The 22628-nt window shown below is 38.2% G+C and overlaps 2 protein-coding genes across 6 annotated transcripts in view; both read left to right on the forward strand.

Annotated features, from left to right (window-relative positions):
• The window catches only part of flnbl (filamin B, like), a 62080-nt gene extending 44276 nt beyond the window's left edge, over positions 1 to 17804 (forward strand). Inside the window, exons 28-45 of one of the 2 annotated variants that reach the window (XM_062986951.1) lie at positions 6 to 253; positions 645 to 725; positions 1772 to 1874; positions 3448 to 3588; positions 5090 to 5218; positions 5999 to 6172; positions 6577 to 6735; positions 7433 to 7636; positions 8440 to 8592; positions 8935 to 9057; positions 12303 to 12569; positions 12669 to 12806; positions 12888 to 13003; positions 14378 to 14510; positions 14783 to 14959; positions 15878 to 16096; positions 16495 to 16698; positions 16842 to 17804. In XM_062986951.1, the coding sequence (XP_062843021.1) occupies positions 6 to 253; positions 645 to 725; positions 1772 to 1874; positions 3448 to 3588; positions 5090 to 5218; positions 5999 to 6172; positions 6577 to 6735; positions 7433 to 7636; positions 8440 to 8592; positions 8935 to 9057; positions 12303 to 12569; positions 12669 to 12806; positions 12888 to 13003; positions 14378 to 14510; positions 14783 to 14959; positions 15878 to 16096; positions 16495 to 16698; positions 16842 to 17029 (2957 nt within the window). In that variant the 3' untranslated portion in view covers positions 17030 to 17804. The remainder of the gene's footprint in view (positions 1 to 5; positions 254 to 644; positions 726 to 1771; positions 1875 to 3447; positions 3589 to 5089; positions 5219 to 5998; positions 6173 to 6576; positions 6736 to 7432; positions 7637 to 8439; positions 8593 to 8934; positions 9058 to 12302; positions 12570 to 12668; positions 12807 to 12887; positions 13004 to 14377; positions 14511 to 14782; positions 14960 to 15877; positions 16097 to 16494; positions 16699 to 16841) is intronic. The other variant, XM_062986952.1, reaches the window with a different exon arrangement.
• Positions 17805 to 19193: 1389 nt separating this feature from the next.
• LOC134301437 (protein SPMIP1) lies at positions 19194 to 22569 on the forward strand. Of its 4 annotated transcripts, none has more exons than XM_062986121.1 (4): positions 19232 to 19265; positions 20472 to 20614; positions 21483 to 21921; positions 22329 to 22569. In XM_062986121.1, the coding sequence occupies exons 3-4, from the start codon at positions 21507 to 21509 to the stop codon at positions 22445 to 22447; spliced, it is 534 nt and encodes a 177-aa protein (XP_062842191.1). In that variant the 5' UTR covers positions 19232 to 19265; positions 20472 to 20614; positions 21483 to 21506; the 3' UTR covers positions 22448 to 22569. The 4 variants fall into 4 exon arrangements, with proteins under 4 accessions (XP_062842190.1, XP_062842191.1, XP_062842192.1 ...); XM_062986122.1 differs by lacking the exons at positions 19232 to 19265; positions 20472 to 20614 and adding an exon at positions 20637 to 20790 and having other exon boundaries at positions 21483 to 21600; positions 21697 to 21921; XM_062986120.1 differs by lacking the exon at positions 20472 to 20614 and having other exon boundaries at positions 19194 to 19265.
• The last annotated feature ends 59 nt before the right edge of the window (positions 22570 to 22628 follow it).

The raw sequence follows: 22628 nt of genomic DNA on the forward strand, positions 1-22628 counted from the left end.
TGCAGGTCCTGGCATTGGTCCCACCATTGGCATTGGTGAGGAGGTGGGCTTCGTGGTGAATGCTAAAGGGGCAGGAAATGGAAAGGTCTCGTGCATTGTTGTCACTCCTGATGGAACTGAGGTGGAGGCTGAAGTCATCGAGAACGAGGACGGTACTTTTGACATCTTCTACACGGCACCAAAGCCAGGATCGTACGTGATCTATGTGCGCTTTGGTGGAGAGAACATCCCACACAGCCCCTTCAAAGTCATGGTGAGCTTCAGCTGTTGTCTCCTTTAAAATATTTAGTTTTTCTTACTCGTATACTGCTAAACTGTGTTTAAAACAAATAAGTTGCTGCAGGCTGCTCATTTTCATCAATTTTAGTTTGCAGATACAAGTAAAACTTGCTTTTATGCAAGTATTGTATTAAAATAGCTATTTCTAGTATGTACTTCACATGTTCAACAATGATTAATCTGTTAGTCAATATTTAAAAAGTCGTTGTTGTGCATTAAGTGTTTTAATTAGTTTGTAGCATCATTTTAATCAATCAAATACATTTTTAGATTAATTGGCATCTATTACTACAGTATATTTAGTATATTATAAAAATAATCACTCTTTGGTGACACTGTATGTAACCTGCTCTTTGATTCTTCAGGCTACTGATGAGGCTCCTGTGCAACAGCAGCAGTCAGTCCTGCAGAATCAGGCTGCTCCAGGTGCCGGCTTCCAGCCCTGGGTACACACTCCTCAATCCCTCATCATTCATTCATATACTTCCCATCTAGCTTTCTTTACTCTTTACACAGCCTGTTCCAACTCTGGGAGCCAGAATGCACCACTGCCATCATTACTTCCTCTTTTTAGCCTGTACGCTGATTCAGGGCTGGTTCCATGCACACTACTTCATTCACGTCTCTGTCTGACTGGTGTTTTGTTTTTCTTGGTCTCTTCTCCTCCTTTTTCCCTCTGTTTGGTGATGTAAGTGGTTTTCATGCAGGTCTGCCTCAACTGGACCAATCGATCATTGTTCGTTTTAGGAAATGGCTGCACGTTCATGGCTAATCTGCTTCTTCTTGAATCGAGACTGTGTTCTCTTGTATGACTGATTCCTTTAGGAAATGGCTTTCCCTCTTTTTTTTCTCCCCCTCTAGTAAATTTGGTTCATGGGTGAACTCGGTCTTAGTTTCAGTTTTGGTCAGAGGCAAAATGAGGTAAAATAAGCTAAAGTAAAACTATGATTACATAGGTAACTTAAATATAATTCATCTGTAAGCATTGTGTGTTTTATTGGTTATCTATCCCTGTCAACTTCTCTCATGATGCCAACATTTGAGTTCCACTGTAAACTTCCAGTAAACCAGATGTTAAACCATGCCATGTACCTCACTTGATCCCCTGTATTTCAAGTTTCCACATTAAGAAATATTTATGTAAATAATCTGATAAGGAGCCCAATGTGTCACCTCTTTCTAGCTCAGTTCCATTGATTAGAAGTGTTACCATCTACATCATTTCTTCTATTCCAGACCTTTTTCATATCTGTTTCAGGTCATCTGCTGGTTTAATTCATTGTTTATCTTTTTTATCTGAACTTCATCACTCCACTGATGTATTTATTGCATGTTACTGCTGTGGCTGAATTATTGAACACCCACTGTCCTCACCTCCTGAACTCTGAGTCGTCTCTAAAAAAGAAACTCTTCTCAAAGGCATTTATTGGCCTGGAGCCAGGAAACATCAATATATATATATATTTAATTCAAATTTCCCTTTTGCGTGCAGGTCACAGATGGCTCGTATGTTCCAGTGAGCAGTATGAATGGTTCAAGCTTCCGGCCATTCGACATGGTCATTCCTTTTTCCTTCAGCAAAGGTGAAATCACAGGTGAGAATTGAATGTTTTATAGGATGATAAATGTCAACAACATACACATTCACATCTGGGAAAACTCTTTGTGAAAGTTGTGAAAGTTTCCTATGATCTGCACTGAGTTCTTGCACCTACAGGGTTTCCAGACTTTGCTTGTTTTAACACCAGAAGAGTTTAATTCCCAAATCCCAAAATCTGTCTAATCATTTTGTACATTCTGTGTGAAATCACATAAACAAAATCTAAAGACTAATAAATGAAGGAGCAATTTTGTAGTAAAACATTAAAGACTCCAACACTGGTCTGTATGGTGGTGCACTAGACCAGTGTTTCTCAACCTTTTTTCAGTCACGGCACCCTTTAAAAGTATGCAAAATCTCAAGTCACCCCAGTCTAAAATGTATTAAAAAACGTACACTCTGCATCCCTTGGACTGCTAACACACACGCACACACACCATAAGGTGTCATTTAGGGGAGGGAGGGGTAAACGTGACTTACTTTTAATGGGAAACCTGAGCCTGGGATGATGCACACAGTCGCCCTATTCTGGCAGGGATGGATGAGAGGCAGACGCGGAGCTCCTGGTCCAGAGCCCTCAGTCGCTCCCTGTACTTGTTTTTGATGTAAGTTAGGCTCGAAAAGCTCAGTTCGCGCCATGAATGAATCAGATTTAACATAATTAAATGATTTTAATGTTTATTTCTCAATTATTTGTCATTATACTAAGAGCACTGCTTCTTTTTCTGCATGTTCTCTCTGTAGCTCGGCAACGGCTCTCTTAACTCAAAAGAAGCTTTATTGGCATGACAAATAAGGACATTCGTATTGCCAAAGCAAGTTAGAGAGAAATAATAAAAATAACAATAAGAAAGAACAAATATATACAAAACAGTTACATGTGCAAAAATATAAAATATAATAAAATATTAATAAAAACAGTGCAAAATAATAACAATAAAAATTATATTTACATTGAGTTAGTAATAACAATCAGTTTGTGTCTCTCTCTTTGTGTGTGTGTGTGTGTGTGTGTGTGTGTGTGTGTGTGTGTGTGTGTGTGTGTGTGTGTGTGTGTGTGTGTGTGTGTGTGGCTCGCCGTTTTCAGATTAGAATTTCGACAATAAACAGCTCTTATTATGACTGATTAATTCCCAGAAGCGCAATTCGGTTCCTTTTAAAGAGCCGTTTAATAGAATCGGATTGTTCGCGAACGACCCATCACTATCAGAATATTTTTGACGCCACCCCGGTTGAGAAAGGCTGCACTAGACTAAGCCAGCAGAGTGCCAAAATAAAAATGATTATATTATGATACTAAAATGTTTGAGTAACATAAAAGCTTAGGTGACTTATTAAAGAATAGATTCCAGATGTTGTGTTCCCATTTGTGATCTAGAGTTCACCAGATTTGCTGTTATTGCAGGAAGGGGTTGGACACATTCTCTGTTCTGTGAATTTTAAGATTATAATAACGCATTAATAACAAAAATCCTGGAAGTTTATGTTTTGGAAACTATTTGAGTTATTTAAGATTGCACTGGCATTTATCTGACATTTGTTGTTTTGGCTCTGCCTTTACTCTCTAGGTAAAGTCCACATGCCGTCTGGCAAAACAGATGAGCCTGAGATTATAGACAACAAAGATGGAACGGTCACTGTCAAATACGCTCCTACAGAGACGGGCCTGCATGAGATGCACATCAAATACAACGGCGCCCACATTCCTGGTAAGAGTCTGGAGTATCTTATTCAGCAGCTAAAGCTTTTTTATTAAATAGAAAAAGAAAAGCCATGGATTTAAAACCATTGGCACCCATACATTTAATACTTGGTGCAGCTTCCCTTACTCTGCTGAGTCAATACAGAATCTCCTCATATCCTACTGGCCATCCTTTTCTCTTTTGCTCAACTCAAAGCATTTTAAAAAGGTTATGATCATGGAACTGGGACGGTCATAATAAAACATGATTCTGCACTGATCTGACCATTTTTATTTGGATTTTTATGTATTGAATCTTGGTGGAAGATGTAACTATAACCCTGAGCTTCTTGCCAATAGGCTTTTTTTAATATAATCATATAACTTAGTTCCAGTAAAGTCTAATGAACTCCAGAGACGTTTGTGATTAAATAAAAGACTTTTATTTTGCACACCTTCCAAAGAGTTTATTGGTGGCGTCTAATTCTATGCTTGTATTCTTTGGATTTGCCTATGTTCACAGTGATTAAGAGGGCTTGTTCTTTGTATCAGTTACACAGATGGCCACTTCAACGTTCCTAAAACCTTATCAACAACTGACACACAGTTTTATTTAAAGATATATATCTTAACTTACACATTCACTTCATATTAGTGTTGGATTTCTTTCATATGTAAAGTATGATTAGGCTAATTTACATTAGTAAGTTGTTTTCCTCATGATCTTTTTACCCATTTTATCCAGTTCTCCAACCCTTGGTACCTCAAGACTTCCAGCGTGAATCAAGCCCTGACATGGGTTCAGTGGAAATTTACCTTTCATGATATATCTGAGAACAGGAAAGAAAACTAAATGTTTCTGGCTTTATGAGATCTCCTGTATGAGTTCACTATGACTATGATTTTTTGGGGAATTCTGTACAGCCTTGGTGCAGTATGGGAACTGTGAGGTTGGGTGAGGCACCTCGTGTTGGGGCTTGTGTGAAAGGCGGCATGTTATCCAGGTCACAAATCTACTGCTGTCAGCTTCTATAGTGGGTATTAAGTATCAAGCATTGTCTTTTGAATGGGTGTATTATATTAGCACAATGAGCCAAACCCTACCCAAAGCAGCTATGTGACCATATATGGCACCTTTGATTTGATTCAGTATTTCTGCTTTACACGCTGGGTTTCTGTTTGCCTGGACTAAACAATGACTCATTAAATATGGATATCCTGTTCAGTACAAACACAGGCTTAATATAAAACTGTTATTCTGAAAGTGCGTACATGCAGCAGAATGGTTACATTAATCTTAAATAACTTTCAGACAATTTGTTTTAGACACCTTTTCCAAGATAGTGAAATCTCTCGAACCCTATTGCCTCAGCCTTTGCTTTGATGAGCACCGAGTATGTACAAGATACAGTTCAGTATGAAAGCATGTCAGAATGATTTATAACCTGAAACACCTGTGCATTCTGGCTAATTTCCCAGCCTGTCACAGAGCTGTGTGAGATTTCTCACTGTGTGTGTTCCCTCCACAGAGAGTCCTCTACAATTCTACGTCAACCATTCTAACAGTCCCAACGTTACAGCTTACGGACCGGGCCTTGTGTATGGTGTCGCTAACAAACCAGCTTTATTTACCATCTATACCGAGGATGCTGCTGAAGGTTGGCACGACCACTTTGCTCTGTACTATTCACTAATGGTTTATGATATACTGAACTTTCTAATAATGATTCTCTGTAGCCAGTAATTCCATTTTATTAATGAATGCATGTGATTCAAATTTGCAAAAACATAAATCTATATTCAGTTAGTCCAATGATGCACTTACATTATTGCTACTACTACTTGGTATGCAGGGCAGGCATATAATATGTTTTATTCCTGCTATTAATGTTATGTTAATTATCCTAATCTCACTATTAAGGTAGCAAACATTACTGTCATGTTGCAAAATAAGACTTCTTCACATTTTTGTAACTCTGAAATTAACTTTAATATCACAACATAAAATAACAGGTGTAGTGTAACACCAACTGCTCCACTTTGTGGTGCAGTTACAATGCCAGCAACTTGTTCACATTTGTTAACAGTTTTTGAGTCATGGTGTGGACACCCCATTTTGCACAAAGTTGTAAGCATATCTTTGTATATAATTAATATTAAACATGTTAGCAATAGGTGGAGCTGAAACTCCTAAATTTTTTAATTAAAAAGAAACAGTAAAGCTGCAACAGGACAGGACCTTCCCCAGGGTGTTGCAGCAAAGTGAAGTACACTATGACGTTGTTTGAATTGTTTGGTTTGGAGAAACTTTAGTAGTCTGCACAAGGGCCAATAATGCACCTTTTAACCAAATGGGCTGAATATAGATTGTGTGTGTACAAATTACAATTTAAGGTTGTCTGATTCTGAGAATAATAAATATTATTTTATTTTGTTAGGTGGACTGGACCTGGCCATTGAAGGCCCATCTAAGGCAGAGATCAGCTGCGTGGACAATAAGGACGGCACTTGCACAGTCACATATCTGCCCACGCTGCCCGGGGATTACAACATTCTGGTGCGATATAATGACAAACACATCGCCGGCAGCCCCTTCACTGCCAGGATCACAGGCAAGAACTGACTTTAAATATTCATACAAGCTAAACAAATTGAGTACAGCTTAGGGCATGCTGTGGAGACATTATGGAGCGGTGCTTCCCTTGGGGGTGGGAGGTTATTAAATGTCAGTAAATGAGGCAGGAAGAATGTCAAGAAGTTGGGGATTAATAAATGGAAAGTAGTATGTTAAAATAAAACATCATTGGTAATGTTACTATTTTAAACATGCTGTATAACGATTGGTGTGCTATAAGAGACAGCCCTTCAGCGCCAATTTGGTCCATATGTGCTTCAGGCTGGTACATTAGGACCAAAATGTAATACCCAAATGTATTGTGCTAAATTAAATCAATACACTAATTATAATCTATATATTATAGGGTTATAATTACTAACTGCTTGGTTTTATTTTTAGAGGACAATAAGAGGAGGTCTCATGTAAAGCTGGGCTCGGCTGCTGATTTTGCTCTGGACATCACAGAGACTGACCTCAGTCTGCTCACAGCAAGCATCAAAGCTCCATCAGGTCATGATGAACCGTGTCTTCTTAAGAGACAGCCCAACAATCACATCGGTGAGAGGATCTCATAAAACTTTATTATTGTGGTAATTGTTGAAATAAACAGTCATGAGGGATTCGTTTAATCACACTAAAGTTTATAAAACATTGTTGATTCAATTATTTTAGGAAAATTAATTCAAAAGTGTAGTGTTTATGACCTGATGTTTATACCCCTGTCAAATAGAAAGTCGTCTACGAGTTACTAATGAATTCTAACAAATTAGAGACGTGAGATGCAATTCTAATTAACAGATGTTTATTATTTTTCTGCCCATCTCTGCCAATGGTGTCAGTTATTAAATATTATTAAAATAGACTCAGTTTTAATCATTTAACAGAAAGGCCTTTGTCTAAAATTTGAGCATTAAGTCAATAAGTCCTATAAATAAGTAATTACATCTTCTCTTTTGACGAGAAAATCTCGAGCCAATTTGGTTGGTCTGTAATACATTTGTACATTTGAAAGTGGACAGATTGTTTATGACTGTGCATAAACAACAGTTTAAAAAGTGACAGGCTTTCCAGAACAGAAAGCACATGTGAGCCCTGAGCCTTCCAGACTAGGCTGTGCTGTGTTACAGGAGCGACCTGGTTATTGAACAGATTGGCCCTCACAGAAAATGTGGTTTTAAAACGCTGCTATTTCTGTCATATCACTCTTGTTTTAATCTACTGCTCTAGTAAACTTGGTTTTCTTCAAAAACATCAGGTATTTCCTTCATACCCCGAGAGGTTGGTGAGCACTTGGTCAGCATAAAGAAGAATGGACGGCACGTCGCTAACAGCCCAATCTCCATAATGGTACTACAGTCTGAAATAGGAGACGCCAGCAGGGTGAAAGTGTTCGGGCCTGGACTGGTCGAAGGGTGCACCTTTCAGAGTGCTGACTTTGTTGTGGACACCAGAGATGCTGGTAAGAAATGTTCAAAAGTTATCCAAGAAAAAGAACTTGAAGCCTTTCACGCTGTTTTAGTATAGTATAGCTGTCTGGTGAAAAATCAAAATATACACAGATTTTGAGTTTAAAAATGCTTTTAACAGATATTTTATTTCTAAGACTTTGATATTGAACCCTGACTCTGTTTAAGGTTCCCTGGAAAAAGAATAAACTAATAAAATAAAAAAACTAATGTTATTATTTTAACTTTACAAGTTTAGACACCAAGACATAAAGGAGCGTGGCTATATGATACTGATACTGTGACTTTTGGGGTGCATAACTATATAATTTGTAGCATTCTGGAAATAGTCAGTTGTGTAATTCTTACTGGAACAGTTTATTTAAGGCATTTCCATCAACATCTTGTGGAAATGCCCTGCAGTTTTGGCCCATTTAGTTTTTCTTGGATCATCTCTGGGGTGCCTGCTTCTGGCATTTTAAAATGAGCAAGCACATAATAGACTCCTGCCAGCATGTCTAGGTAATTTTTTTGGGTTCGTTTACAGTTATTTTTCACTTTTCCAAATCACCTTAATCAGTAGGAGAGGTTCCAAGGTGAGCAGTAAAAATATACAACAGCACTTTGTAAAAGGGCATGCTATTTAAAAACTCCCAGACTAAACAATAAATTTGCTAGTAAAATTTATTTTAGGACTGAGGAAAATGCACAGACATGCTGGTCAGTCACATTTGTCTCATTTGTAGAATATCTGCTGTTTCATTAGAAATAACGAGCATGTTTTGTCTGTTTTTGTGTTTGTTACCTGTCCACCAAGGTTATGGTGGGCTAGCTCTTTCCATTGAGGGTCCAAGTAAAGTGGACATTCAGACAGAGGACATGGATGATGGAACCTGCGGTGTCTCATATAGTCCCACAGAACCTGGTACTTACCTAGTGTCCATCAGGTTTGCTGAGGATCATGTTTCTGGTAAGCCTCTTCCAACAGGACACCATTTAATAACATTGCATAGGCAAAAGTATGTGTACACTCAAACATTACCTTTATCTGTGCCTGATCCAACTGTGTGCTTTGAACCTTGTGGTTATGGTTTGATGAAAGCTCCTGACGATGCCCAGAGAATTTGACTGGCCTGAATAGATTTTTAAACTTCACTTAGTCATGATCACCTTACATCAGTAATGTTTTTGTGTCTGAATAGAAATGAAAAAATCTAGTATAGTGTAACTTGCCTGATGTTTGAAGACTTTTTCAGGGTTTTAGAACAAGGTTTTAATGTAATAACATAAAAACTATACTTGTACTCTACAGGCAGTCCATTTAGTGTGAAAGTAACCGGAGAGGGGCGCATTCGTGAAAGTATCAGCCGTCGCCAGAGAGCTGCTTCTGTCGCCTCTGTCGGAAGTGTTTGTGATCTTAACCTGAGGATCCCAGGTATTTTTTTAAAATACATTTATAGATGTTTGTGTGTAATTATGAGATCGGACACTAAATTACAGTTTAGAAACGTGCCGCTCTTGATAAATATGCTTGATATGATTATGATATATGATTGCTTATACCTCAGGTTTGTGTGTAATGATATCATTATAGCAGCTGCTTTAAATCAATGACTTAATCACTGAACCATTTTCACAAGGGTTTTTGGCTTTTTATCTTTTGACATGCCTTATTGCATTTGATGCATTACCACCCATCCTTGCTTTTCGATGGAGATATCATGTGAAAGACGTCTGCCAGCTGGAGCTGGTTTGTCTCGTATAAAAACAGCCCTGCTCATGATACTGTCTGGCCTCAAATATGAAATCGTCCTCCCTGACACCAAGAGATACCAAATACAGTGGATTTCCGACTAGTCAATTCTTAAACAACCACAAGCGTTACAAGAATTGTTGCTGCTGATGGGTTGTAGAGGTTGAGTAAAATTGAAACTGCATTTGGATGGAATTTGTTGCTTTAAGAAAGAGACTGAATTAATTAAAGTGTTAATGAAGAGTTGTTGCATGTTGTTGTGTACACTTTGGAAAGTGACTGGTAGTATGTTCTTAAGAATATAGAATATATATTATTTTTAACCTCATTAACTTTAAGTCAGTTATTTTACATTGTTTTATCTCATTGATAGTTTTGTAATTCAATCAAGTTCAATCATACTGAATTATACTAAAACTTTCACATCACATTTCATCTTATCACTTATGCTGCTTGTTAATAAATGTATGAATTTGTGTACTGAAAAACAAGCTACTTAAATTTTACTTAAAGTAATTATGTGTATTTACACATGTCGTTCCTATTTTGGGCTATTTATCCAACTTATATTGTCATAAATTTGTGCTTGGATCAGATCCTCACACACATTCTTGACTTGGGTGTTTTCTAATCATTCCTGTTAACCATGAGGTAAAATTTTGTGGCTGGAGCAATCATTGTGTGGCTGGAGTTATGGAGACACATACCTGAATAGAGCTTTGGATGATGGATGCCTCGGTGTATGATGTGATGCCAGTTCTTTCATTTAGGGTACAGATTTATGCCAGCATATGTCAGGCCTGGTATCTGGATTTTGTCCCTGAAATGAATAAGGGCTGCTGTCTTAGAATGTAACATTTTTCCATTTATTTGGAATTCCCAAGTCTGATGCTTTTAATTTGACTCTATTTGTTTTCTATTTTACTGTTTGTAAAGACATGGCAACTAAAAAGGCATTTTGTTTTCACAGTTATGTGTTTCATTATAAAGTTTGTGTAGTTTTAACAAATTCAGAAATAAGAAATAAGATTGTTCCTGAGAATCATTCAGGATTGGTTGTAGTTTTATAAAATATAGAATATGACACGTGTATTGGGTGTAATTTTGAAAAATGAGGACAGTTGCTGAGCAGTTTAGTCTGCAATGTGTTGAAGGTTGACTCGAGCCATATGTAAGCCAGGTTTAAGTATGAGTCTAGTGGAGGGCGGGTGGTAGTGTGATGGAAGGTTGGTGGTGAGTAATGAGTAGTGTAATGGAAAAGGCCACACAGATACTTGCACACTTTTGACTGAGCTCATACAGGCTGGGTATGGGGTGCCATATGGTCTCTCCTGCCAGCTGGAAAGGCTCGCACTGGGAACTGGGAACTCCTTCAGTCCTGTTGTCAAACACAGAGGTGCTATATTGTGTGCTTTGTTTTGTAGGCAGTCTTTTATAGCATATCTATAATAGGACATAATGTAGACATCCTTAGCTATAGACAAGACATGTAGTCATGATTGTCTGTTTTGCAGCCACCAAGCAAAATATTTCGGTCACATGCTGCCTATAATGTGCAGAAAATTAAAACTTAACTTTGTGCACCTTTCTGATTTCATACGTCATTATTCAAAGCATTATCGTGATTAATACTGTATTAGTCGCTTGCAATTTTACCTGTTTTTTCCACCTTTACTGTTTCTTTCCTGTCTTTTCATCTGCTTCATCTTTCCTCTCTTTCTTTGCCTGTTTCTCCTCTCTTTAGTGACGTGGTTTCTCCTGGCTCTGGCCCGGGAACTTCTCTCTCGCGGGGTGTATCGCTCTCACTGTTATCTCTGGCTTGGGGGCAAATCCTCCCACACGCCACAGTGTGCGGGGGTCACGAGCGTGACTGTGAGCTCAGTGAGGCTAAGCAGGATGGGCGCAGCATCCTTTGCAAAGCCCTCTGGGCTGGAGGGTGCGTTTTAAGCGCTGGGCATGCAGGACAAAGAGGTTGGCAGAAAGTGCTTGCTCCTGTTTGCTGCATGAGTTGTTGACGTGTGGGTCTAATTTGCCCTCTGAATACCTGTGTAATATATGTGGGGTGCATGGAGGGACAAATTATACATCTGACAGCTGCTTAGCTAAAGACAAGTAAAAGCATCAGTGTGCACGCCCTGTGTTTAAGTTGCATGGAAAATATCACACTTGATGTACAAATGACTATTTTGCCAACTTAGCATGGATGGTAAATTAATGCCTTTTAATGTTTGTGCTAACTATAGATTGCTGTGCATTTCCATGAATATAAATAACTAGGACTCAAGAGACAATAAACAATTTGAATCCCATCGAAGCTCTAGCCATCTGTGTCTTGGAGTCCAAGATAGTTAACATGTCCTGTGTGTCTAACTAAAAAAAAAAAAGGAAAACAATCACTTGCATTTTACGTTTTACTAGCAGCAATTTAAAAGAGGCAGTTGCTTTACGTTTTTGAAGGAAGCACTTATGAGCACTCATCTTTCTTGGTCTGTAGTTTTTGTGGAATTACATACAATGGGATAACTAAATAATGTAAAGAAAATGGGTAATACTTAAACAATTGTAAACATTTTAAAATAATTACAACAAAGACTAAGATTGGTGAATGGTATATGCTGCCTACTGATAAACTTGTCTGACGAATGATTACAAATTATTGATGAATAATCGGAAAGTTATCTGCTTGTATTTTTAGCATTTTGGAATGTTTTGCCTCAATGCTTCTGTGATGAGCTATACTTTTATTTCAGAAAAGTATAGTTATTTAAGCTGCTGATTTGAAACGATCTTTTCTTTGGGTTCTGTTGCAGCAGAGTAAAGTTTTTTTTTTTTTAATTAAATTTTTTCTTGAGGCTCAGCTGATTTCTTTTAAATAAATAAATATCCTTCATCATGACTTCATCTGCCCACTCCACTTGTCTGTCCAGAGATCGACATCCATGATGTGTCTGCTCAGGTCACCAGCCCATCAGGAACTACTGAACCTGCTGAGATTGTGCCGGTGGGCAACCACACTTACTGCGTCCGCTTTGTGCCCCATGAAATGGGTGTGCACACAGTAAGTGTGAAATACCGTGGACAGCATGTGCCAAGCAGTCCATTCCAGTTCACTGTGGGTCCTCTGGGAGATGGAGGGGCCCAGAAAGTAAGGGCTGGGGGTCCTGGCTTGGAAAGGGCAGAGATTGGCGTACCAGGTATGCAAACCAAGCTAATGAATGGCTCAATCTTATTTGTATTGTTTCTAATTCACGCCCCCAAATAAAATCTTTGAACATGATTTGTGAATCATCTAGCTGAATTCAGTATCTGGACACGTGAGGCGGGTGCTGGCGGTCTGTCCATTGCTGTTGAGGGCCCAAGTCGTGCTGAAATCTCCTTTGAGGACAAGAAGGACGGATCCTGCGGTGTCTCCTATGTGGCTCAGGAACCTGGTGGGTAAAATTTAGCTTATAATTAAATTTAAAAAAAAAAGGCTTAGTATGCAAACCTTAATGGCTGATCTCTCTTTGCAGGGGACTATGAAGTGTCTGTGAAGTTCAATGACCAGCACATACCTGACAGCCCATACCTGGTGCCTGTCTGTGCCCCTGCAAGTGATGCCCGTCGCCTCACTGTTACCAGTCTTCAGGTGAGGCACGAGGAAACATCGCTACATCAGGGCTTGTCCACAGCTATCAAACAACAGGGCACAAATCTGTTATTTGTTAGATTGTAGGTATCAGTTGTGATATCTAGGGTTACCTGACCAGTCAGTATGATTTGAGACTTGGCACCGGTTGTCTGATGTATGAGGCTACTTCACCACTAAAGCGCCAATGCTTTTTTTTTTAAACTATCATTAATGATTTATAAATAAGACAGAAGGAAATGCAAGTGTGTTTGTGAGTGAGTTTGTAGCTCAGTGGTAAAGGTACAAAACTAGTAATCGAAAGGTGGTCTGTTCAAGCCCCACCCCCTTTGATCAAGGCCCTTAGCCCTCAATTGGTTGAACTGTCTTGTCACAGTTGTAAATCGTACAGTGGTTAGTGACAGACTGTTTATTTTCTTATTACATTTTCGGTGCTTATTGTTAGGGTGACCCTGCTTTGCATAGCTGCTGGACATCACTAAGCCTGTGTGGGGAATTTAGATGTTTCTCTTGTGTTTCATTTAAAGGCTTTTAACAGACTCTCAACTTTAATACTCACTAAAGACTCAGCTAAAGCAGACAGAGAGAGATGAACACAATGTGCCTATAGAAACCTTCTGAACTTCTTCCTTATTTTCTGTAGTGTAGCAAACCCTGTAGTTCACACTGTAGTGTGGTAAACATTCCAACCCCTCTAAAAGCACCTTGTTGAATGTGGCCTCTGTCTCTGAACTTTAGCTGATCTGTAGTGAGTTCAGGTAAAAAAAAGTTTTTTGTGGTATGTTTTATATATGGGGGAATAAAAGTGGCTCATGTGATAGGTAATGTTATAATAGGGACCTTGTTTCCAGCATTCTGCCTTATATCAAATTCGACCAGCTCGGTTTTTAACATGTCAAAGTAATTTATTGCAATATAGTAGTCTGGTAAGGGTTTACAAAGCCATTTAAAGCTCTTAGTCCAAATAGAGGAATTTTGGTAGGCTGGTCATTTCTGGGTTAATTTAACTCTATTTTAAGTGTTCGTCCTTAACACATCAAGAAAATCCAAGATGACAACAAAGACAAGGGACCCATTACATCTGCAATAGAGCAAACAGAAAAGTTTTCAATGACATCAGAGCAACATTTACACATGGTGGTGGTGGTGTGATTTTGTGAGAATGCTTTGCATCAAATATAGAGGCATCTTTACATTTGATTAAAGAACATATTAAGTAGAAAATATTAAATAGAAAATATATCCTGGATAGTCGTCGTACACTAGAGATGAGTTACATTGATATTTGGTTGAAATGCACTCATCTTGACCCCAGCAGTTTTGTACATGTATTGGGTGGTATGGATGTGATTCAGTGTTTGTTTACTGCTTCAGGAGTCAGGCCTCAAGCTGAACCAGCCAGCTTCTTTCGCTGTACGTCTGAACGGTGCTCAAGGTACCATCGATGCCAAAGTACACAGTCCCTCTGGCGCGCTTGAAGACTGTGTGGTTTCACAACTGGAACAAGGTGAGACTCCAATCCACTGTGCTGTATAGAGCTCAAAGTAAATTTTGGATGTTTTTATTTAACAGCATGGATTGAAAGTAATTTGTCTGACAGGGGCTAAACTGATTCATCAAAGTATGGCCAAGTTTACAAATTGGTCTGAGTTACAGAGCCAAACCCTGGGTGGTCTTTTCTGTTCTTGCTTTCTAACATTGTTGTTGACACAAATGACCTCAAAGCAAGTCCTTTAGTCAGGCAGACATGTTGACTTACATTTTAATTCTTTTCCCTAGATAAATACGCCATTCGATTCATCCCACGTGAGAACGGCATCCACACCATTGATGTCAAGTTTAATGGCGTGCATATCCCTGGCAGCCCATTTAAGGTGAGAGTGGGCGAGCCAGGACAGACTGGAGATGCCAGACTGGTCACTGCAACCGGTGCTGGACTGGAGAGCGGAACCACAGGTAACAGCGCATGAACCTGTTTATCGTGATCTGTAAGCTTCTTTGTGAGTTGTTCTTTATTTGTACTGATGTGGCAGGTAAGGCCTTGGTTTCAGCTGTAATCCTCGTCCAGTACACCTCAAACTTGAGGTTTAATAATAAAATATGACGCGTTGTCTGTGGCGAGACTGGACACAGGCATTGTCAACATGTGTTATGAGTTAGCTGGTGAAGTAATGAGTGTACTTGGCTTGAGTTTAACTTTCTTAAATGATTTAGAATTTACAATAACGTGAAGATTAATTCAGCATGTGGAGTCTCTAAACGTTTCAAGTAACTTTGTTCTTACTAATTGACAGCTTGCAGGTAATTTCCTGCTTCTCTGTAGCAGAATGTGTTTCTTTTTTTTATTGGACAATTAAATAGAGCTGGTTGGGCGACGCAAGCAACAGTTACAGCACTGGACTAACTGACACGCAGACCATGCCTTCTTTAGCGTGACTATAAAATTATTGCACTTAGTTGAATAATCGACTGGGTTTTTCATTATTGCTTTATACATGGCTTTTACTCAGCACAAGAGGTGTGGAGATTACAGAGCAGCATAGATTGGGATAAAAAAAAATTGGGAAACTTGAAAAATAAAAGGACTTACCATGCATGACTGTCTTGGTCAAAATAGTATTTCTCGCCTCCAGTGTCAAGAAACCTGGAACTAATAAAAAATAAAAGGCTTAATAAATGCTAAGGACAATTTCTGTCCCTGTCCCAATTACTCACACTTACTTAGACTTGTTTAATATTTACATAAGAAGCATTTGGATTGTAACTCGGATGGTAAAAGTTGCGCTACTGGGGGAAACTTTTTTTGTATGTTGGGACCAGTCACATTGCTGCTTCACATAAGAGTTATTGTGTACTTTTAATATTTTCTACCAGGCAACCAGTCAGAGTTCATCATCAACACCAGTAAAGCAGGACCAGGCAGTTTGGCTGTGACCATTGAAGGACCTTCCAAAGTAAAGCTGGACTGTCAGGAGTGTCCTGAGGGCTATAAAGTGCACTACACACCAATGGCTCCTGGAAATTACCTGACCAGCATCAAATACGGAGGACCAAATCACATTGTCGGCAGTCCATTTAAGGCCAAAGTCACAGGTATAAACAGTTTATGGAGATTTTCATTATCTGTAATTATCATATAAATCTAAGGTGTTTTGTAGGTGTAATGTTTGTATAAATTCAATTATTTTAATTTATAGGGTTTATAGGTTGCTTCTATTATTTAGAAGTAACCTATAAACATTTCTATGATGTTTCTCTGGCTCTCACCCTCCTTATGATCATCTGGCCCTCACATTTTGCAACCCCCACCCCATGTGGGTTGTGACACAGTGGCAAAGCATTTGCTCTGTCCTATGGAAGTCTGTATTTTGAATCTCAGCTATACAATAGCCATGTATACATGATTCTATAGTAGAGCAGCTTTTTCAAGTTGGGTAAGTTTAATTTTAAGTTCAGTATTTCTGAAGCATATCACTTTTCTCCATCCTCAGGACAACGTCTTGTCAATGTGACTAACGCCAGTGAGACATCTACACTGATGGTAGATCCTGTTGTCAGAGCAATCAATGCCAACTCCATCAGCTCAATGCCCAGAGCTGCCTCTGATGCTAGCAAGGTGACCAGTCGAGGTCCAGGTTTAAGCAAAGCCTATGTGGGACAGAAAGCCAGCTTCACTGTGGACTGCAGTAAAGCAGGTGAGTAAAAACTCCACTGTTGTACCATATAGTCAGAAATGGCTCTGTTCCGGAGGTACGTGCTAAATAATGAACGGGTCCACTCATTCACCTATATAAAAGAGTTATATACACATAAAGAATGTATATTTCTTGTCTTTTAGGTAAAAACATGCTTCTGGTAGGAGTTCTTGGACCTCAGACACCCTGTGAGGAGATCATGGTGAAGCACATGGGCAACATGCAGTACAACGTCAGCTACATTCTGAAAGATCGAGGAAACTATCTTTTAGCGGTGAAGTGGGGCGAGGACCACATCCCTGGCTCTCCATTCCATGTCTCTGTCCCTTAAGGCTCTGGGAAGTAATTTTTTGAGAATTACAAGTCATTTAACCAGCCAAATTGTGCAAACATTTAATTGCACCAAATACTAAGGACAACAGATTGCACTTGACTGTATTTCAAATGTGTTGTGCTAAAATTGCTTATTCTGTTCAATTGGTGTTTTACCACTGTATGCTGACGAGTTTCTCTCATTGTTAGGGCCACAGTTTAAAAATGTAGATCTTGGATGGTGGTGTCAGCTGAGTTCGTATTTTTGAAATAACTACTGATGATATGTAGGCTCCAGTTTTAATGCACACATTGCAGTAACAGTTTTTGATTCTACAAACTGCTGGGTTACCTGAACTACTGTGACGTTTACATGTTCATGTATCAGATAGATGTTACTCAAGTTATGTAATGAACCACTTAAGACTTTCCACACTTCCTACTTTTACTAATAAACTATTGATGAGTGAGTAGTTATAAACCAGAATATCGATCATTTACAGATATTTTGCCCCAAACACAGTATTTTGATGATTGACCTTTGTGATATTGGTATTAGACTAGATTGTATGTTCATCTCATGGGAGTTACAGTGACAGATGTGGGATATTTTCACATTTATTCATGTTTATATTAATAACATTTTTGATAAAGTAATAAAGCATTTTGTTCGTTTTAAAAGCAACAGGGCTATGCTACTATTTTACTTCTAGCCCAGTGTGCCTTAATGTGAAAAACATGGAAATTATGTACATTTGGAAATTGAAGAACTGGAATAAAGAAAATAAATATTACTTTGTGTCAGAAGTAATTTATTTATTTTTTTACACATTTGAGTTGATGTTTTGATTTCATCAACAATTTCATAGTAGTGGTTTTAGGGATGCAAACAAGGAAAGGTCTCTAACTATGAATGTAATTATCCTGGTGGAGGATGAAACAATGCTTGCTTTAAAAAGTAGCTTGAGTTTAAAGAGACCAGATGAAAATTATAAACAGAGATTCACAGGTAAGTCCAGAGCCGTAGAGAGAGTTGCGACACTCCTTGATCTCGCCGCTACGCGGTCACGTGGTTCATGTAACCCTCCAATAGTTCCAAACAAACCCGGCGCTGTCATGTTCTCATATGGGACAGGCAGCAGTAAATGAAATATTAAACAATAAATAATACACATTTGTACAATTTCTGGGTATTTTCAACTGCGTTTACATTTACTGCATCTGCTTTAATGTCAATTTGGTATATAAAGTGGAAGATTGATGTTTATAATGACTTGTTAATAGGTCGTTCTTGTGAACACACAGTACATTATATTAGCATACATTACATTAGCATACATTACATAATGCGATATCATTAAGTAGTAGAGACAATATACAGAGATAAAAGTTTTTTTTATGTTTTGTTTTTTACATAAACTAATCTCCCTTCACTTTCCTGAGGATTCATAATAATAATCATTTTGGCTAAACACTCATGTCACTCAGTCATGTGGCTGGATTCATAAGGTTTACCTGCACTGAATGAACAGATTGATAAACACACTACCGTACCTTTAAGGTACAGGAAATAGCATTAATTCATCTCTTATTTCATGAGTGATTAATAATTGATTCCTACATGTAATACATTAATGAATTCATTATGAATATACACTAGTTCATTTTGTCTAATGTAAGTGGTGGACAAGGTACACAAACCATGTAGTCGAGTTAAAGTAGAGATATCCAAGGTAACATATTACTCCAGTAAAAGTAGTAGTAAAAGTAAAAATACTCTTTACCTCCACTAAAGTACTAAACTAAATTTACCTTCAAATGTACTGAAGTATGAAAGTAAAAGTATAATGATTTATTGTGGTTCTAATGTTTTATGATTATTTCTGTAACAAGACTCTTGATTAATCAACTCATTTTAGGTGAAAAGACTCGTGTGTCATTAATTTAGCTTAACTGACTAAGCTAAATTCAGTTATACCTATTAATTAAGATAAACATGTAACATTTAGTGCTGAGCAAATGCTAAACAATAACAGTATTAAGTATATTAATGACATTAAATTCATAATTTTTTTAAAACAAAGCTACATACAGCTAAAAATGTTTGATAAGTAGTGGAAATGAATGGGGCTCTATGGGATGTTTGGAACTATACAGAGCTCCACAACCCGGAAGCTGCACAGAAAAAATGTCCCGCCCCCTTTCCAACGGTTCCCTATGAGAGTGTCGCCACTCTGTTCTCTCTACCGCTCTGGGTAAGTCATATTATGATTATAAAAAAGATAATAAAAATACTTTTCCACAATGTATAAGATTTTTGCAAGAGACAAGTAATAAAATGCTTACTACCAACCAACCAACCTTTGTATACAAGTTCAGAGAAACACAAGCCAGTAAGTTCCAGTAAGGTGTATATTTTTAAAATCTGCAAAGTTGTCATTAGCTGAGCACTTCCTTAGACTGAACTTATGAGATAATTGTGTCCAGTTCTGAATATAGAAACTTGACCTGCAAATGGCAAATAATGAGCTGCAATATCCAAAAATGTTTGCTGCAATATCCTCAGTGCATTAATGGATTCAATTAGAGTGACTTGAATAGAAGATTAGTGATGGAGCTGGTCATTAGCCTTCTAAAACAGTGTACTGTTTGAAATCCCTTTTTAATCCAAAGCTGTTTTCATTTTTGAGCATAAAGGGCTTTTTATTCTTAGTATTTGAAGCATGACATGGCTTTGTTTCAGAAATGAATTTAATGGGCTATGTTTTAGAGAATGACACTGCCACCATTTGGGTTAAAACGAAAACTACACCTGAGATACTGAAAATCCCAGTACAGTACGTACTTGTTTGGGAATATATAAGGATGGTACAGCAGTGGTGGACCATTTTCCCATCTAAGCATTTAAAATTTGTATTTACAAATTAATTTTTATATGGTCTTTTTTTATTTCTCATGATACAATTCAGTTTTATAAAACAGATTTTGTTAAGCTTTTAAAGATGTTTTCGTGCTTTACTTCTAATTTCTGCATTTAAGGGTAAAATCTTCCATTCCAGTAGGTGCATTGTTTTTTTTGTTTTTTGTTTATCGCACCTAGTTGATCGTGTGTGTGTGTGTGTGTGTGTGTGTGGTTTGCCACCATACATTGGCAACCCAATCCAGGTTGGGTTATCCAGATACATTTAAAAAGTTTACACACTTTCTTGTAACTGTATCAGCTTACCAACATTCACTAAAATAAAAGCTACACATCTGTGTACTGGCCAGGTCTCCTCCACTGATGGTCTGTAACGCGTTACTTAGTAACTAATCTGACCACATTTTCCAGTAACGAGTAATCTAACGCGTTACTATTTCCAATCCAGTAATCAGATTAAAGTTACTTATCCAAGTTACTGTGCGTTACTATTTTTGTCATTTTCCTTAGTGAAAAGATATTTTTGCTTTCTTCTTGGCAGGGGCGGAGCCAGGGGATGGCCAGTGGTTGCCATGGCCACCATAAAGTAATCTTCGGCCACCCCTCTGGTCCCCCCACCACCGCTTTGCCGGCAAGTTTTTTGCGGAAGCATTTCTGCAGGCAGGAGCAGCGCACCTCAGATGAGTAGTTCTTCACCAAAACAGTGCAGTAATACACTCAACATACTGTAAATGTCAACCACCAACACAATTACAGAAGTACTGTAGTACTATTTAGTAGTATTCGTGGCGCGCTACGAGTAAAAGCATTCAAGTGTTGCCAGATTGGGCGGATTTTGTTGGAAAACAATTTAATAGCAGGTAAATAACACTTCTATTTAAAAGAAAATCTTCTGTTTTAAGAAGCTCCAGCATTGTAAAAGGCTATTAAAAGTAAAGTCAATTTTCAATGCTGATTTAGCGTAATAGTGTTGGTCAGTCTGTATCATATTCTTGAAAGAAAATTAAAATTTGTTTTCCATGCATTCACACTGGCATGTTCTGGGATTCAATTGAGTCTCATCAGTACACACAAGTTGGCAGCCAAATGATAAAGTATTGCAAAGGAATATCTTTGAAATATTCCGCATTATATAACTAATAAAGTAACTTGTAATCTAACTTAGTTACTTTTAAAATCAAGTAATCCATAAAGTAACTAAGTTACTTTTTAAAGGAGTAATCAGATTACTTTTTCAAGGTAACAATGCCATCACTGGTCTCCTCTGATGCAGTCTGGATCAGCTTTGCTCTCTGTAGCATCTGTGTACTGGCCAGGTCTCCTCTGATGCAGTCTGGATCAGCTTTGCTCTCTGTAGCATCTGTCAGCGCGCTTTTGTGCGTCTGTGCATGCGCAGTTTCCCTTCGAGCCTGTGTCCATTTTCATACCACCGACAGGTCTCTGATTGGACGACCACCCGCAAAGCCATAATGACGAACTGCTCTTGGGTTTCTGTGCCAGTACTCCCATTTCCTTTCAGGTCTCTAAAACATTAACTCTGTATTCCACACAGAGTGATACACTTACCAGCCTGGTCATGAGGACCCTGTTGACCACCCAGAACCAGGACTGGTACCGGGAGATGATCATGAAGGAGGCCTACACACGTCTCGCCTGGAATATAAATTATGGCAAGGACTATCCCATCAAATTTGCTTCACGCAGGTCCAAGCCCCTGGTCCTCTTTAATCCCCCAACTACTAACAAAATCACTCTGCCTCCTGTAGTACAAACTATTAAGAAGAAAGTGGAACCCAAAGAGCCTCAGCGCACCCTTACTGAAACTCCTCTAATGCGGCCGGTCAGCCCACAGTCCAGGGAAGCTCTCTACCACGGCCTGACCACAGAGGGTAAAGGGAGAGGCCAGTACTTACAGAAACGCTTTCAGAAAAGACCAGAGGAAAGGTTTGACTATCCAATACTGTCTTCATGGGAATATGGCTGGAGATTAGGTAAGAATGATTATTTACAGTGACACCAATTTAAATATCCTAAATCACTAGGAATCCACACATATAAAGTGGCAAACTTTGTTGCACCAAGGGTGTTTATGTTTGTCTGGTCATTAGATAATCAGTGTTACATATAATGTGTACATATCTTTATATTCACAAGTAAACATATTTGCATTTAGTTTTTTTATTTTAGTTCATTTTAAAGAAAATTAATGTAGTCACTTCCAAAACTTGAATAAAAAGTACTTATAACGTGTTAATTTCCATAAATTTTTGCCTATTAAAATAAATTAAATTAAGTCTGGGGGGAAATTATGTAGCTTATAATAGTTGATTATAAACCAGTCATTTTTCATTACCTTCGCCTGCGATATTTTCAGCTTTTGGTTCTGTTGTGTTCACAGGTGACTATGAGCAAAGCTACAGGTCACCAGCTAATGGAAGATCAGGGGTTGTTAGGAGTAATTTCTATGCCAGAAATGGTGTTTTTTATATTCCTTCAGCAACTGATCGACTGGGATAACCACCTTTCCAAGAAGATGCTAATGAATGTTCCACAAACTGTAACTGACAGTATAAATATTATTAAATACTGGGTATTTAAACTTGTTCTTAAAACATTAAAAGTTTGCAACACTCATAAAAGACTGTCATTAAAATCCTATTAATTATTCTCAATACTAAAAACAATAACAGTTCAACAC

Source organism: Trichomycterus rosablanca, chromosome 24 (assembly GCF_030014385.1).
Source record: "Trichomycterus rosablanca isolate fTriRos1 chromosome 24, fTriRos1.hap1, whole genome shotgun sequence".
Classification (NCBI taxonomy): domain Eukaryota; kingdom Metazoa; phylum Chordata; class Actinopteri; order Siluriformes; family Trichomycteridae; genus Trichomycterus; species Trichomycterus rosablanca.